General features: G+C 42.2%; 1 protein-coding gene across 2 annotated transcripts in view; it reads right to left on the minus strand.

The window, feature by feature from the left end:
• WWC3 (WWC family member 3) overlaps positions 1 to 16,973 on the minus strand; it is a 186,140-nt gene that overhangs the window by 120,025 nt on the left and 49,142 nt on the right. For both annotated transcript variants that reach the window (XM_050963480.1, XM_050963471.1), the window contains exon 2: positions 616 to 725. In XM_050963480.1, the coding sequence (XP_050819437.1) occupies positions 616 to 631 (16 nt within the window). In that variant the 5' untranslated portion in view covers positions 632 to 725. The remainder of the gene's footprint in view (positions 1 to 615; positions 726 to 16,973) is intronic.

The raw sequence follows: 16,973 nt of genomic DNA on the forward strand, positions 1-16,973 counted from the left end.
ATGAGATTATTATTTAAATAAGAATACATAGATCAATCAATAATCTTAAAATTATGCTAAATAGCTGCTAAAATTAAAAACACCACGCACTTACTCTCAGCCTGTTTTGGGCACTGTGGGTTGTTTTATAAGGGAGCAAACTATGGACTACTGAAAAGGAATGCAACAAACACAAAATGCAGTCTGAAAATGCTGACACTTCACCAGCATTAGCATTTGTATCACTTTATGACATGCTCCTTCAATACTCTTCTGTCAAAACAAGAACTTGAAGCACTGATTAGGAATACATCTACTTTGGAAATTCTCTTTGAATATAAATATTAAAATGAAATTATAAACTTGACTTATTCCAATAAGGGTTGTTTAGATAAAACTTTGCATTACATCACAAGAGTAATAGTGATTTTACATACAACTATTTTTCATCCATAGATCTTAAAGGGCATTATTGCCTTTTGACATATGGGGAAACTGAAACACTGCAAGAAGTAACTTGCCCAGGACTTCTCATAGTAACTGAAAGTTGAATAAGTGTCATTTTAATCACACTTGGTGAAACTATACTTGTTGCTGCTTGTGAATGTTCAGAAAACCAATTTTACTTCTACTCACGATTTATATGGTCCATGTAATAAATTCCAATCTGTTGATCATAAACAGTTTCCCATCCTAAAGGAAGTTCATCGCCAACACAGTCAGCAAATGTTAATGGCTTTGTAATCCTGTAAAAATATAAATAATGAAAACAAACTCAAAAGATGCATTGTTTACTATGCAATTAATGCTATTTAGTATGTGCTTTGACTAAATCAAACCTCTGATTTGAGCAACATTAAATAGTTACAACACTTTTGTATGCAATAGTAATCTTAAGTACGTGAAAACTGAAATGTATGAAGAAAATGAACATTTAATTTAGAAAGTATGCTGACAGCTACTCCCAAAACAGGTGAGACAGCTTCTCCCTTCAAGTTCTGTGTTTAACTATTTAATTATGATGGCATGCAGTCCTGCCAGTTTCTCTTCCCCCCCCCCCCAAAAAAACAAAAACCCTGCAGTAACAATGTGAGAACAGAGCTGGAATTCATTGCTGTTCACATTTATTGGAAACTTTATAGCATCCAAGTTCTTAGACTGTCAAAGCAGTATAATTTGCTATCCATGGCAGCTCAAATGTAAAAAAAAAAAAAAAAAAAAATTTCAACTGCCAACGCACAACTGTTCATGAAATTCCATTATCTCAGGCCAACATAAATTACCCTGCTCTGCCCAGAAAAAGGAAATAGGCAATCACTATAGGTTTGTGAAGCATTTAGATATTCCTAGAATGAAGGATATACACAAGTAGCAGCAGCAGCATTACTAACCGAATATTTTGAATATCATACTACTTCTGCAGCAACTGTTTGACAAACTAATAGTAATAAAATACACAGAGTGATAACTTTCAATAGAGTACTGGTAAATAGTCATTTTTCCTACCATTCAATGAACCAGAGCTTCTTGACCTTTTTCTTTCTAAACACACACACAATAAAACTCCATGGTCCAGTTGTACCACAACCATTTTTCTGCATATAAAAGCAAGGGGTGACATTAAGGGGCAGCAAGCAGGGCAATTGCCCGGGCCCCCAAGCCACAGCGGGCACTGCAAAACTAAGCTGCTTCAGCTTCAGCCCTGGGGTGGTAGGGCTCAGGGCTGCAGGCAAGTGCGGCAGGGCTTTGGTTTTCTGCCCTGAGCCCTAGCAATTCTAATGTCAGCCATGCTTGTCGGACCCCGGGCATGTCTACACTATGAAGTTAGGTCGACTTTTTTAGACATCAATTTGAAACAGCGATTGTGTGTGTCCCCACTTAAGACCATTAAGTTGGTGGAGTGCATCTACAGTACCAAGGCAAGCATTGACTTTTGGAGCATTGCACTGTGGGTAGCTATCCCACAGTTCCCGCAGTCTCCACTGCCCATTGGAATTCTGGGTTGAGCTCGCAATGCCTGACGGGGCAAAAACATTGTCGTGGGTGGTTCTGGGTACATATTGTCAGCCCCCCACCCCTCCATGAAAGCAACGGCAAAAGATCATTTCTTGCCTTTTTTCCTGGGTTACCCGTGCAGACGACACACCACCTGCTCAGCTCACTGTCACCGTACATCTCCTGAGTGCTGGCAGCAGATGTGGTATTGCAGTGCTACACACAGTAGCAGCTCCTTGCCTTTGCAAGTTAGCATAGACAGTTAGCAGCCTTATTGTACCGCCTGCTACTGTCTCTGGTTCCTCCTGGCCGGCCTCGGTGAGGTCGGTCGGGGGCTCCTGGGCAGACATAGGTGCTCCTGGCCGGCCTCAGTGAGGTCAGTCGGGGCGCCTGGACATAAATAGGAGTGACTCCAGGTCATTCCCTTCTTTAAGATTCATCTAATGGAGATTCAGTCCTGCCTGGAATATCAGGCAAGCCTACCAAAGAATCAGAGAGGCAAACAGCCACTCCAGGTCAGAGCTCCAGACATCCCACTTCTATGATGAGCTGCATGCCATTCTAGGGGGTGCAACTACAACTACCCCACCCATGCTTCCCTCCGGGCTAGCTTGGCAGTTATCCCCCCATTTGTGTGATGAATTAATAAAGAATGCATGAATTTGAAACAATGACTTTATTGCCTCTGCAAGCAGAGACCAAAGGGAGGAGGGGAGGGTGGGTTGGCTTACAGGGAAGGAGAATGAACCAAGGGGGCGGGTTTTCATCAAGGAGAAACAAACAGAATTTTCACACCGTAACACCGTAGCCTGGCCAGTTATGAAACTGGTTTTCAAAGCTTCTCTGATGCACAGCGCGCCGTGCTGTGCTCTTCTAATCACCCTGGTATCTGGCTGCACTTAATCATTTTGTCTTTTAGAACGGAGTTCGGATAGCACGGAGGGGCTTTTCCTGTCTACCTGGCCAGCGCATCTGAGTTGAGAGTGCTGTCCAGAGCGGTCACAATGGAGCACTCTGGGATAGCTCCCATAGGCTAATACCGTTGAATTGCATCCACACTACCCCAAATTCGACCCAGCAAGGTTGATTTTAGCGCTGATCCCCTTGTTGGGGAGGAGTACAGAAATCAATTTAAAGAGCTCTTTAAGTCAACAAAAATGGCTTCATCGTGTGGATGGGTGCAGGGTTAAAAATCGATCTAATGCAGCTAAATTCGACCTAAACTCGTAGGGTAGACCAGAGCTCCTTGAAATCTGTTCATGGCCCTTGGTTGAGTACCACTAAATCTTTGGATTCAACATTTGTATTACTCTGGAACAACAAAACTACCAAGAGTTTAAGAAAACCAATACAAAGGCAAAAGTAACCAAGACAGAACCAAGGGTATAGATTTTTATCCAGTTCACTTCCCACAGCATTATTCCAGCAGTTGCTGAAACCATCACATAATGTATTCCCTAATAGTTTCTAAATGGCTCAAATAAAAAAATGTAACTAGCTATGTAATCAACTCAGTCACAAAAGAAAAGTTAATTTTATAAAGATAAACATTAACTAAATATTAACAATATAAACATAAATTTAATTATAAACAATTCCAATATAATGTAATACAGGTGATGCATATCACCACACTGCATAAAATCAGCTTCCAAATTTGTGAACAAATGTACAATATCTGATTACAGTCTCCTATAAAAGATCAGAATTTGGACATTTATAAATGCATGTATTTTATCGCCAGCAGGAATCCTAATGATCATCAGCCTGACCTTCCGTATAACACACAGATCATTGAACTTCCTCCAGCAGTTCCTGCAAAACCTCTCATCTTGTAAAAAAAGATATCCTTCCCAGTTTAAAGACTCCAGGTGACAGAGAATTTACCACATCCACTGGTCATTTGTTCCAAAGGTTCATTACCTTCCATGATGGAAAAAAAAATGTGAGCCTTATTTATTGTTTCAATTTAATTAACTTCAACTTTGAGAAGTTCAATAGTGAATCTTTGTAAACCCTTGTATGCTAGATTTAAAAGCCCTGAAGTATCAGACACATTCTTTCAGTGTTGATATAAACTTACCAACCAGTCTCTATCTTCGCTTCATGAAACAATCTATTAGCTTATTAAGTCTCTCACTGAAAGATGTATTTTCCAGACCTCAAACCAATCTTGGCTCTTTTTTGTACCCTCTTCAATTTTTCAGGATCGTCTTTGAAGTACTGACATCAAAATTGGCCAGAGCATTCCTGTAGCGGTCTCACCAATGCCATATATAAAAATATCAATTCAGTATTCCTACTCAATGTTCCTTTGAGCATCCAAAGTGATCTTTACCCCTTTTAGCCATAGCATCACACTGGCAGCTTATATGTTTGTTTCGTTATCTAGCATGACCACCTATGTTCTTTTCAGAATAAAGGAACTAGACTTATTGCTAACTGTCCCCAAAGCAGCCTGCAAGACACTGCTTATCTTTTTACATAAAAACAGTGAAATCTTTCTTAATTTCCAAAACCTTTAGGCCTGATGTCAACTTGACAAATACAAATGGGAAAATATAACTATTTTAGCATCTGGATCTCTCCCCTCAAACCCTCTCTCAACTTAAAAAAAACCACAACAAAAATGTATTTTCCACATTTTTATAGCAGCACTCTGCATTCTACAATTCTTCTGTACAAAAGTGTTCCACTTATTTTCAAAATGCAGGGAATATAATATTTTCCCATCATGTTTACAAACATGATAGACTAATTTGGACAATATTCAAAACAATAGTAAGAAAATCCTAGTTTGTTCTCCTAGTTATCATATACTTGTGATCTAGATGTTTCCCAGAGACACTGATTACATCTTCTACACAACAGGTAATGACCTGCACGCAAAAAAGTGCTAAAAGTTCTGTTTTAGTACCAGACAAGATTTTGGTTTAAAGGAGATAGGAGAATTATGACTGAACCAATAAAAAAGCCCTGCATATTTAAATTTATTGAACACAAAATAAAGTAGCAAAGACAAATTTCAAAAGAGGATTCATTTTCTAACCAAGGGGTGCACAGCAAGCTCACATAGAATGTTCTTAAATTACACCAAATGTCACTACAGATGCAAGAGGAACACTTTCTTTTCTTGCTCAGACTCGTTCATTGATGTCACGTGTAGAAGGCATGGAAAGTGTGCCATTCAAAACTTAGATAATTTTTTCACATCTTAGCTCATAAAGCCAAGAAGACTCTCATCATAAGACTCTCATTATAGCAACTGAAAGTTAAAAAGTTTTGTCTATACAAACACTTTTCTCACTTTTGGTCTTGAACCAGTGCATCTGCATTGTCAGTGATAACCTTTGTGGAAGTGCTAGCAAAGAGAGCATTAAAAGCCTCTGCCATTTCTATGTTAACACTTTCACCATCACTACCACAGGTGGTACAGCACCAGTGGTGAAATAACACTGGGATAGATCACAAAAAGTCCATACATAGGCACATGCACGCAAACTGAACAATAATATTTACTTATCTCTCATGATTATTTTAAGCATTTAGAGTGCTTTAAAATGTGAACTACTATGTAAGTGCAAGACAGTAACTTATAATCACAATCTTACACAATCATGCTGTTTTGAATGTGCCTAGTACAAGAGTTAGTGACCAGTATGATCAGTGCAAACATGTCTTTTTGTTTTTAAAGATAAAAATGTTAAATTAGGTTTGATAAATTTTTCAGATTAAAGAATATTTTCAACAAGCTGCTAAAATGATTGTTATGATAACATTACAAGGTATTGTACACAACACTTACCCAACAGGAAACCCAAACAATTGAAAATAAAAATAAGTTTTATAAACTACAGAAATAAATTTAGACTAAGTGATTAGAATTTACTAATGCTGCCCGATATGAGATTTGAAACCTAGTAAAATAAGGGAGGGATTTTACAGATTAGAGCTATTGTTACGGTTACACTAACAATTAGAATATTGTTACAGTGAAATGATCTCTAGCACTACATATACAGTACACCTACCTTAACATTTTCCATTACTGACAACTTCTATATATGCTACTTCATGAAGAACTGTCCATTTGAACCAAAAGCTGCAGTCACTGAGAAGAAGCTTTATTATAGAACAGAATAAGTGTTCTCCTAAGACTTTATCTAGTAGCTATGTAGGCAAAATACTGCCAAATTAGTTCTAATTTCTCTGGAATTCAGTTACAATATTAAAAATACAAGTGAAGGTATAGCACCTGATTTACCTCTGACGATTTTGTTTTAGAGACACCATATTTACAATTACTCAAGATAGTCTAGACATTGGCTCCTACTTAAATTGCCACACTATCAACAAGATCTTCTTTGCAATGGGTACTGAGGCATGCTTGCCCATCACACATACACATCCCTTATTCATAAGCAAAATCTACACATGCAGTATTCTACCTTCCCATGCCATAAGAACCTTAATCCAGCATCCATGATGATCCCATCTCTCTCACTTAAATTTCTAGAATATAAACAATATTAACTTTCCATGAACAGATGGAGCAAGAGTCAACAGTGAAGAAAGGGAATTAAGTAGATGGAACAGGTTTTATACCATTTTCACAAAAACCTGTTTAAACTGTAGAATGATAGTTTGTGTATCCAAAGGAAACCTTAGATCTGTTAAGAATTCATGCTAGCACTCTAAAAAGAAAAAATGGAAATGGAAACCATGACCACACAGTCAACAACTCAGTTATTTAAGTAAAGATTTTACTAAAGAATTGTCTCTATTCAAAGTTGTACAAATTTAATTTTAATTCAGTTTAAACCTGATTTCTTTAAACTAGTACACAGAGTGGGCGTTCTTCATTTGATTTAAACCAGATTTGTATTAATGTATCTTTTAAATTCCTTATTTAATTAAATCAAAATAAGCAAGGTTTCAATCTGATTAAGGTGTTTGCACTCTGTTTGCACAGGTCTAACTAATCAGGTTTAAAGTTACACCTTTAGCTAAACTGGTATAACTCTGAATATAGATAAAGCCTAGAACAATTATTTTTCTGCTAGGCAAATTACCGGCTCCGAAAGTAAAAAAACATACATTGTAGAAGAGTAACATAGAAACAGATACAGCGGTAGCGGGTCAGCCAAAAAATACATTAGGAGTCTACTGAAACTAAACGTCCTCTGGAAGTATCACACCCCTTTCTCTGATTAATTCAACTACTATAAAAAATGGGAGAGGTCTCCTTTCCTGTTTCTATACAAGGAATTGTATATGGAATGAGTACATCTGTAAAAGCACTTTAAATAAGCAAAGTTAGGAGCTAGGCAGCAACAGAATAAGAGCACTCACTTTTTCCCAAAAAAAGAATTCAATAGGTTCTTGTCTGAAGTCACAAGAGAAAATGACTTTGGTTGTCTTATTCTATTCCCCCATCTGTTCACAGTATAAAACCAAACATAATATAGCACAATTAGCTATCTCTGCATAGGAAAACACTAGTATTTCAAGAACAGGGGTGACTGATATATGCTAAAAGAACTATTGGATGAAACCTTCATAGATTCAGAGAGTTTAAGGCCAGAAGGGACCATTAGATCATTTACTCCTGTTTATCACAGGCCATTACATTTCACCCATTTCCTCTGTATTGAGCCAAATAATTTGTTTGGCTACAGCATATCTTCCAGAAAGGCATCTATGGAGAATCCACCACTTCCCTTGGTAGTTTTTTGGCAATGATTAATCACCCTCACTATTAAAAATGTGTGGCTTGTTCTAATTTGAATTTGTCTGCCTTAAACTTCCAGCCACTAGTTCTTGTTATCCCTTTTTTCCCACTAGTTTAAAGAACTTGTACAGTGCCTGACTGCTCTACTTTGATCAAACCAATGGTATTCATCCTTCACGTTGATGAGAACAAAATTCACTCCCATTGCAAAGAAAAAGCCAACTAAATAATGCCTGTTGTTCACAATCTGAGAGCTGTTTAGTGCTTACTAAGAGATTCAGACTCCACTGTGGCCCCGTTGACTCAAGTCCTCTAACATTCTGCAATGAGCACATGAAAAAGTACTTGATATGTTCCATGTAAACTTTTATTAAATACCGGCAGATTAAGTTTCAAACCAATGATATGGTGAGATCACTTCACACTGGCTTCTTCTGTCTCTCTTATCTGTGGTGTACAAGCTAAAAAGTTAAAATTTTAAAATGGTACATTTTTATACAAAAAGGTTTTGGTCTCTTAACTAGGGATCATACTTCACAGTAGACAACAAACTGCTACAATGGTATCTTTGCCATTATTCATACCATGATTCAAATCAAGATTAAGCTGTTTCCTCAGCTCTCTGATTTAACTTTACCTTTTCCAAAAGTAATAGCAATCTTCTGACATCACAGCCATTTTCGGCTATGTAACCCTTCAAAAGCTTAAATTTTGAAGCACATTAGAAAGCTTCTGGAATCTGAATCCCATGGGTTTAAACAGATAGAAATCTTGTTTTGGGGGATTTTTCCCACCTAAATTGTTTTGAGTAAAAACATTTTTTTAGAAGACAGTCTTGTATGCACATGCAATAAAGCAGATAAAAATATTCCTATAATGCCTCTCTTTATTAAATATTTACTCTGCCAATTTAAAAGCCAAATTATAACAGTCCAATTATAAGACTCGTGGTTTGACATGAACATGGGACAGTGTTGCCACCTGATTAGATTCTGATTGAATCAAAAGGGATTGCTTCCCATCCCCATTTTATTTGTTTAGTTTACATTATCTGTTGTGGATGCACAAGAGGCACTCTCCTGGATAATGTAAATGCTTCCAAATACAGTCCAACATCTTTGTAAGAGTAGTTCCCACTATTTTAGGTGAAAACGCAACCTTTTGGCCCAAACTTTAACACCTTTTATAATAGAATCCTGTTTTTTGTTTTAAAAAGATGGAAATCTCCTCTTGGGATAAAAATAACACAACACAAAAAACTCAAAGCACCTTTGTATAATAAGAAAATCTTTGTGGGTGCATAACAAGTGACAACTACATGCCCCTCCTGCCCCTGCTCCTTCAAAGAGGGCTGAAAGCAGTTTGGTTCATAGAATATCAGGTTTGGAAGAGACATCAGGAGGTCATCTAGTCCAAGGACCTCAAACATGTGGCCTGTGGGCTACACGTGGGACTCTTGCGTGTGGTCTGCCAAGCTCCCCACGGCCCCCCTCGGCCCCTCTGCCTATCCGCAGGCGTGTGGTCTGCCAGGCCCCCCTCGGCCCCCCTGTGGCACTGCGAGCCCCGCGTCACTCTCTGAAGCAGCTGGCAGCACACCCCTTCAGTCCGGGGTGGAGGGGAGGGGGAAGGAGGCAGAGGGCTTCTGCATTGCCTCCTTCCAAGTACTGCCCTCGCAGCTCCCATTGGCCAGGAACAAGGAACCACGGCCAATGGCAGCTTCGTGGGAGGTACCTGGAGGAGCGGCAAAAGCAGCAGACATGCAGAACCCTGAGCCCCACCCCCTCCCTCTCCCCCAGGGGCTGCAGGGACAGGGTTCCAGCTGCTTCCTGGAATGGAGCGGTGTGGGCCGGGGGTCAGGGCAGGCAGGCAGGGAGCCTGCCCTGACCCCCGTGAGTGCCGCTGCCACCCCGGAGCTGCTCTAGGGCTGAAGCTCACACCTTGAATCCCTCCTGCACCCCAACCCCCTGTCCTGAGCCCCCTGCCGCACCCCTCCTGTGCCCAACTCCCTGCCCTGAGCCCTGTGCCACATCCCACACCCCTCCTGCACCCAATTCCCTACCCTGAGCCCCCGCCACATCCCGCATCCCTCCTGCACTCCCTGCCCTGAGCCACCTGCTGCACCCTACACCCTGACCCCGTGCCGCACCCCTCACCCCTGCCGTACCCTGCACACCTCCTGCACCTCAACTCCCTCCCCTGAGCCCCCGCCACACCCTGCACCCTTTCTGCAACCCCTGGGGCAGCGTGGAAGGGGTTGGAATGGGGCAGGAAAGGAGTGGGAAGAGGCAGGGCCTAATGGAAGGGGTGGAGTGGGGCCGGGGCCAGAGGCAGTGAGGGGTGTGTGTCAGTGATGCAGCCCCCAGGGCAATGCACTAGTCCTCATGTGTGCCCTCATGGTCATTTGAGTTAGAGACCCCTGATCTATTCCAACCCCCTGCTCAAAGTAGGACCAATCACCAGAAAGATTTTTGCCCCAGATCCCTCAATGGACCCCCCAAGGGTTGAACAGTTAGTGCAGACACCTGGTACAAACCAATTTTAGTTACTTCCCACACCCTTTTCAGAAACTGAGGGCTTGTCTACATCAGAAAGTTGCAGCGCTGGTGAGGGAGTTACAGCGCTGCAACTTTGAAGGTGTACACATCTGCAGGGCACCACCAGCGCTGCAACTCCCTGTTTGCAGCGCTGGCCGTACTCCCGTTTTGTCTCGGGTGTAGAGGATCCAGCGCTGGTGATCCAGCGCTGGTAATCCAATGTAGACACTTACCAGCGCTTTTCTTGACCTCCGTGGAAGGAGGAAGCCTCTGGTAATCAAGCTGGTCTCCTTTCCCGGTTTGCTCTCTCGTTCCCGGAGCCCAGAGCAAGCAGGTCTCCTTCCCTGCGGTTTGCTGGGTGGCTCCGGGAACGCGAGAGCAAACCGGGAAAGGAGACCCGCTTCGCCGCGGTTTGCTCTCTCGTTCCCGGAGCCACCCAGCAAACCGCAGGGAAGGAGTCCTGCTTGCTCTGGGCTCCGGGAACGAGAGAGCAAACCGGAAAAGGAGACCCGCTTCGCCGCGGTTTGCTCTCTCGTTCCCGGAGCCACCCAGCAAACCGCAGGGAAGGAGTCCTGCTTGCTCTGGGCTCCGGGAACGAGAGAGCAAACCGGGAAAGGAGACCCGCTTCGCCGCGGTTTGCTCTCTCGTTCCCGGAGCCACCCAGCAAACCGCAGGGAAGGAGACCTGCTTGCTCGGGGCTCCGGGAACGAGAGAGCAAACCGCGGCGAAGCGGGTCTCCTTTCCCGGTTTGCTCTCTCGTTCCCGGAGCCCAGAGCAAGCAGGTCTCCTTCCCTGCGGTTTGCTGGGTGGCTCCGGGAACGAGAGAGCAAACCGCGGCGAAGCGGGTCTCCTTTCCCGGTTTGCTCTCTCGTTCCCGGAGCCCAGAGCAAGCAGGACTCCTTCCCTGCGGTTTGCTGGGTGGCTCCGGGAACGAGAGAGCAAACCGCGGCGAAGCGGGTCTCCTTTCCCGGTTTGCTCTCTCGTTCCCGGAGCCCAGAGCAAGCAGGACTCCTTCCCTGCGGTTTGCTGGGTGGCTCCGGGAACGAGAGAGCAAACCGCGGCGAAGCTGGTCTCCTTTCCCGGTTTGCTCTCGCGTTCCCGGAACCCCCCTTGAAGCCGCCCAACAGCGCTGCAGTGTGGCCACATCTAACACCACTTGCAGCGCTGGTTGCTGTAAGTGTGGCCACTCTGCAGCGCTGGCCCTATACAGCTGTACTAATACAGCTGTAACAACCAGCGCTGCAAAACTTTAGATGTAGACATGGCCTGAGTTAGACCAGGGGTGGCCAGCCTGAGCCTGAGCAGGAGCCAGAGTTTATCATTGTACATTGCCAAAGAGCCACAGTAATACATCACCAGCTCCCCCATCAGCTCCCTCCCACCGGCAGCCCAGCCAATCAGCACCTCCCCATCCCTCCCTGCACCTCCTGATCAGCTGCTTCGTGGTGTGCAGGAGGCTCAGAAGGGGAGGGGAAGATCAAGGGCATAGCAGGCTCAGGGGAAGGGGTGGAGTGAGGGCAGAGCCAGGGGTTGAGCAGTGAGCACCCCCCAGCACATTGGAAAGTTGACGCCTGTAGCTTCAGCTCCTGAGTTGGTGCCTATACAAGGAGCTGCATATTAACTTCTGAAGAGCCGCATGCGGCTCCGAAGCCACAGGTTGGCCACCCCTGGGCTAGACCACTGGTAGAACAAGAGGCTGGAACATGTTGGGTGAGATTTTTATATCTGCTATGGCTACTTTACAGCCAGTAACTATGTCTTGTCAACATAGTGCTCTCTACGCAGAGGATTAAGTCAGTATAACTATGTCAATCGGGGTGTAGATTTTTCACACCTCTGAGCGACGTAGTTAGACCTATATAAGGTATGTAGTATAGACCTGGCCTCAGTCTTACAGGGATTTAAGATGGCTTTGACCAGTCAATGTGGACTAGGCAAAAAGCTTGTTAAAATTTATTTCTAGTAGAGACAAGGCGACAGGATGTTGAATGAGAGTGTGCAATTTGACACAACATAACGCTATTCATTATCTTATCCTTATTCATTCTGATAGGGCTAATACTGGTCCAGTCGCAAAGTGCAGGTACTGTTTTAAACACCATACTGAGAGACACTAGGGAGAAAAGGGATGAGAAGTGGAGAGGGTGAAATGAGGAGGAAAGCACATATCTAAACTATTTTTGTCAGATGTCCGACTTCTGTTCTATTGTTTGTTTGCCTTTCATACTATATGTAATTTCTAGCCACTTTAATAAGTTATGCTTGCACATTAGCCTGGTATTTTAGCAACTGTTTTTCACAGAAAATATACAGTTAGGAAAGGGAAATGTTGAAGAGGGCTTTTTTTGTTGTTTCACAAAGCCATTCACAGGAAAAGCTGTTTATAGCTTTTTTAGTCACATTCCAATCTTGAAGAAGCCATAATGACTTCCTTCACCTTTGTAGCTACAGGCTGGCTAGGAGTACATTCCAAGGCCTACAGGAACTTCTTTGAAGAAAGTCAATCTGTGACCACTGAACTGTTCAGCCATATCCCTCCTGCAGCCCTAACGCTCACAGCTTCTCCAAACAGACTAATCCAAAGAGATCAAACACACTCTCCTTAGAGATGCCACCTCCCTCCCAGAAGGACAGTACAGTATTGAACAAATAATGAATGCACTGCCCGGGTCCTGAAGAATGTGCTTTTTCAGCAATATTTCTTTTTAAAAATATAAACTTCTTTTAAAAAGCTAGGACACCTTTAGTAATGTGGCAGCAAACAAGATGACACTCATTTCTGTATTTAAAAATCTGTAACAAATTACATCTTAAGCAATAAACCCTATATTACAGTATTTTTGGATATCGTTACAATGTCCAGCTTACATAAAGTATCCCATTCTACTAACAAAATTCAGAACACGTTAAAAGTTATACTACTGGGGGAATTCTGTGCCACTGAGCAAGTGCAGAATTAATGTCCCCCACAGATTTTTTTCCCCCGTATAATAATTGATTATGATGGAGAGGCAAAGAGAAATTGCAATTACATCTTTTGCCCACAAGGGGCTGATATGGCACCAAAAGAGAAGGCAGGTGGCTTATGGGATGGAGCAGCCAGTCACAGAAAGGAAGGGGGCAGAGGCTGCCTTCCTCACAGCATCCTGTCCGCGGGACTAGGTGAGGAGGCACTGGATACGTGGGGACAGACAGATAGGGCACACAGGGCTACTGAGGGGTCTGTCAGAGACTGGGGTTCAGAAGTGCTAGTGGTTGTGGACAGACTGAGGTGGGGGAACAAGAACTAGTGGAGTGACACCACTGAGCCAGGGGCTGAATGGGATTAGGGGTGCAGGCCCACATGAGGACAGGGAGAGGGGGGATGCAGGGACACATGGGGATAGGGGCACCTATGATTGGCTGAATGCAGAGTGGGTGTTCAGGGATACATGGAGACAGAGGCAGCTACGCCTAGTTGAATGAGGGTGCAGGGACACAAGGAGAAATGGAGGTGCGGGGCACGTGGAGACAGCAGCAGACTTCAGCGTCGACTCCTTGGGTGGCTCTGGGGTTAGAGCACCCACAGAGGAAAAATGCTGAGTATCCACTAGCAGCCCCCGTATCAGAACCTCCCCTCCCTCTCCCCCCAGCACCTCCTGCCCACCGGCAGGCCCCGCCAATCAGCGTCTCTCCCTCCCTTCCTCCATGCATCTCCCATCCATTGCAAACAGCTGTTTCACGGCATACAGGAGGCTGGCAGCAAGGGGGAAGGAGCAAAGATGCAGCAGGCTTTGGGGGGGTGGGGAGGCAGAAGCGGTCAGGAAGAGGCAGGACAGGGTAGAGCGGGAGCAGGACAGGGCAGGGTGGGTCACTGACGGAAGGGGTGGAGTGGGAGCTGGCCTGGGGCAGAGCCTGTGGGGGCAAATGTGCTTGACTGAATGGGAGATGCTAGGATGTAGCCAGGGTCTGCTTGCAGGAGGCTCCTCAATTCTCTAACAATCCTTCCCCCTCACACCCCCACAAAAAAACCTGTTCTATATTTTCCCGCTACACCCAGCAACCCTGCAAGATTCTCTCCCAGGCACCTTCCCAACAATACTTCCTTATCCCTCAGCTCCTCCATTAACCTGTATCCCCCACTGCTTCTGAGGGATACAGGAAATAAGTTTCTGTATTGAAGTTTAAATGAATTATTACTCACAGTTCTGTGTTAATATACCTAGTAAGGAATCTATTTGTCAAAAAAAAAATTTACTGAATCTTTTTTGTCTGTATTTTTACAGACATACTTGCTGACAGGTATTTTGAAATAAATTACCAAAATAATTGAAACTGGCATGATTATATTGTATTATTTTGACAAACAAAATATGCAGAATTTTACAGAAATTTAAAATATTCTGCACAGAATTTTTAATTTGTTGGTGCAGAATTTCCCTAGAAATAATGTTCAAATCATAGAAGATGGTTAGCATTTTAATATTCCAACTTTTTTTTTAAAGCCCATCTTCACTACTTAGAAATATGCATAGCTCAGAGTAATATAGGCTATAAATACACATTTTAAAAAAAAAGATACAACAAAGTCTTCTTCCCTCATATAAAATTGAACATTTGTGTATGAGTGCCTGACTGGCTAATTGGACTTCACCCTTGGAGAACAGCAGCTCAAATATAGCCTTAATTTCTGAAATAAAATGATTTGGTACACATCAGTTCAGGCCCTCATGGACATAAATCCACAACATAAATGACCACACAGAAATTGGCACAAATGAAGCTCAGTGCTCAGAAGGACAGTGTTAGTACAGAAACTTGCAGAATGCAATATATTCTAGCTTGAGGTCACTGGGAGGAAAACACAGAAAGACTTATACTACAAGAACCTGCACTGTGCTCAGCAACTATTCAACCTGCACTGTACTCAGCAAGTATTCAATGCCAGTTGCCTTAGTTCTTTTATTTATATATATAAAATCTTATAGTAATTATATGATCTTATAGTAATTTAAAATATGATACAAATCACAATATCATTATCACATATTTTAAATTACAACTTGCATTCAAAGCAGCCTCTCCCACAGTGGGTTTTTTTTCCCCTCAGAAATAAAACATTACTTCAGAGTGAGAAAAAAAAAAGTAACAATTCAACAAGTCAGTTATTTTTATGATCCTCTAGTGCTTCCTGCACTTTGCGGAAGGTACACCCAAACTTAAAAAAAATTAACATAAGCAAGTTACATTGCAGCATTATTCCAATGGTATTACAGTGGCATAAAACAGAAGTAGCACAGTGATGAAAGGCTCATTGTGCTTAAAAAACAATGGAAGAGAACTGCTTTCCACTGACTACCAGGTCTATAATATTTTTTAGCCAAACTGTCTTATTTGTCTCTAACAGCATGAACTGCAAGTTTTTCTGTATTTGTAAATCCTTGCACCTGCCTAGGACAAATTACAGAATTAAGGCAAAGAACAGACTGCAGGACTGGAAATTTACTGCCTAGTATTATCAAGATCAGCAAATCATTTCATATTATTTAATTTGGCAACTGTTAAAATACATAAAAAGTAGAACAACATCACTTATAATGGTATACAAATGAAAAAAAATTCCCATTTTTCTTGAATGTCACTGGAAATGGTCATTATATTAAATTAATAGGTCAGAAATATTCTGCTCTGACTTCTGAAAATTCACTAGAATGATTTAGATTCACACAGTTTCATAGGATCTTGAGCCTCTTGTTATACGGCTTGTGTTATAGGATCTTGAGCCTTGTGTTATATGGCATACTGCATCAATTCAGAGATCACGGAGACAACAGGCCATACAACTCCTTTACATTTTCTTAAGTGTCAATGATGATCAGCGAAACAGGAAAGAACGTCACCCATGCACTGGAATTTGAGAGATGCATTAAACATGCTCAGTGTATCCTCTGATATCTTACATAAGCCAAATACCTAGGAAAGAGATAAGCACAGGTAAGCATGAAATACTGAAATCTCTATTACGCAGCTCCTTCTGTGCCACAAATAATCAACCTGAATAGGATAGCGCCTATGTCTGCATACACCAAGAGATAGAATCTCTTCAGGACAGCAGCTGTATATTGAATTTGGGCTGGACTGAACTGTAAAACCCATAACAAAACAATCCTGTACTTTAGCAAAATAAGAAATAACAGTAGTTCATAGTCTTAATCTTGAGACTTCGTATACCTAAAATTATGGTCTAATTTTTTGTTAGTTAAAATACTCCACTCTCTGACTTTTTCTTTACTATCACCAAGTAAGCCTATAAGCAAAAATAGTTATATATTGTATTTTCTTATTTTCTTCAGAATCAAATTCAGAAAAGAAGGCAAGGCTTATAAAATGTTTTATTCCATTATGCCTTAAAAACTACTCTCTACTCATAACTCTCCCATGTAAACAATATATCTGGCAGCAAAGGAACTCCTGAAATACACCATGAAAACTAGAATTAATCTTCCAAGCAGCTACCACTGTTTAAATGGCAGCTCTGATCCACAAGCAGAATCAAGGTGTCTGCCAAGTACTATGCTACTTGACCAAAAGGACTGAAACACTTGCTCTAAAATCCACACTCAGGTTAAAGATCAACTACAAAGCAAAAAGTTTGCTGTTTCTACATTTACTACTCTTACATAACGGTTTTAAATTTTTTATCTCATGCGTCTATTTCCCTGTCTTTCTGTGTGGTTGTGTGTATTTAAAAGTGT

Source organism: Gopherus flavomarginatus, chromosome 1 (genome assembly GCF_025201925.1).
Source record: "Gopherus flavomarginatus isolate rGopFla2 chromosome 1, rGopFla2.mat.asm, whole genome shotgun sequence".
NCBI classification, from domain to species: domain Eukaryota; kingdom Metazoa; phylum Chordata; order Testudines; family Testudinidae; genus Gopherus; species Gopherus flavomarginatus.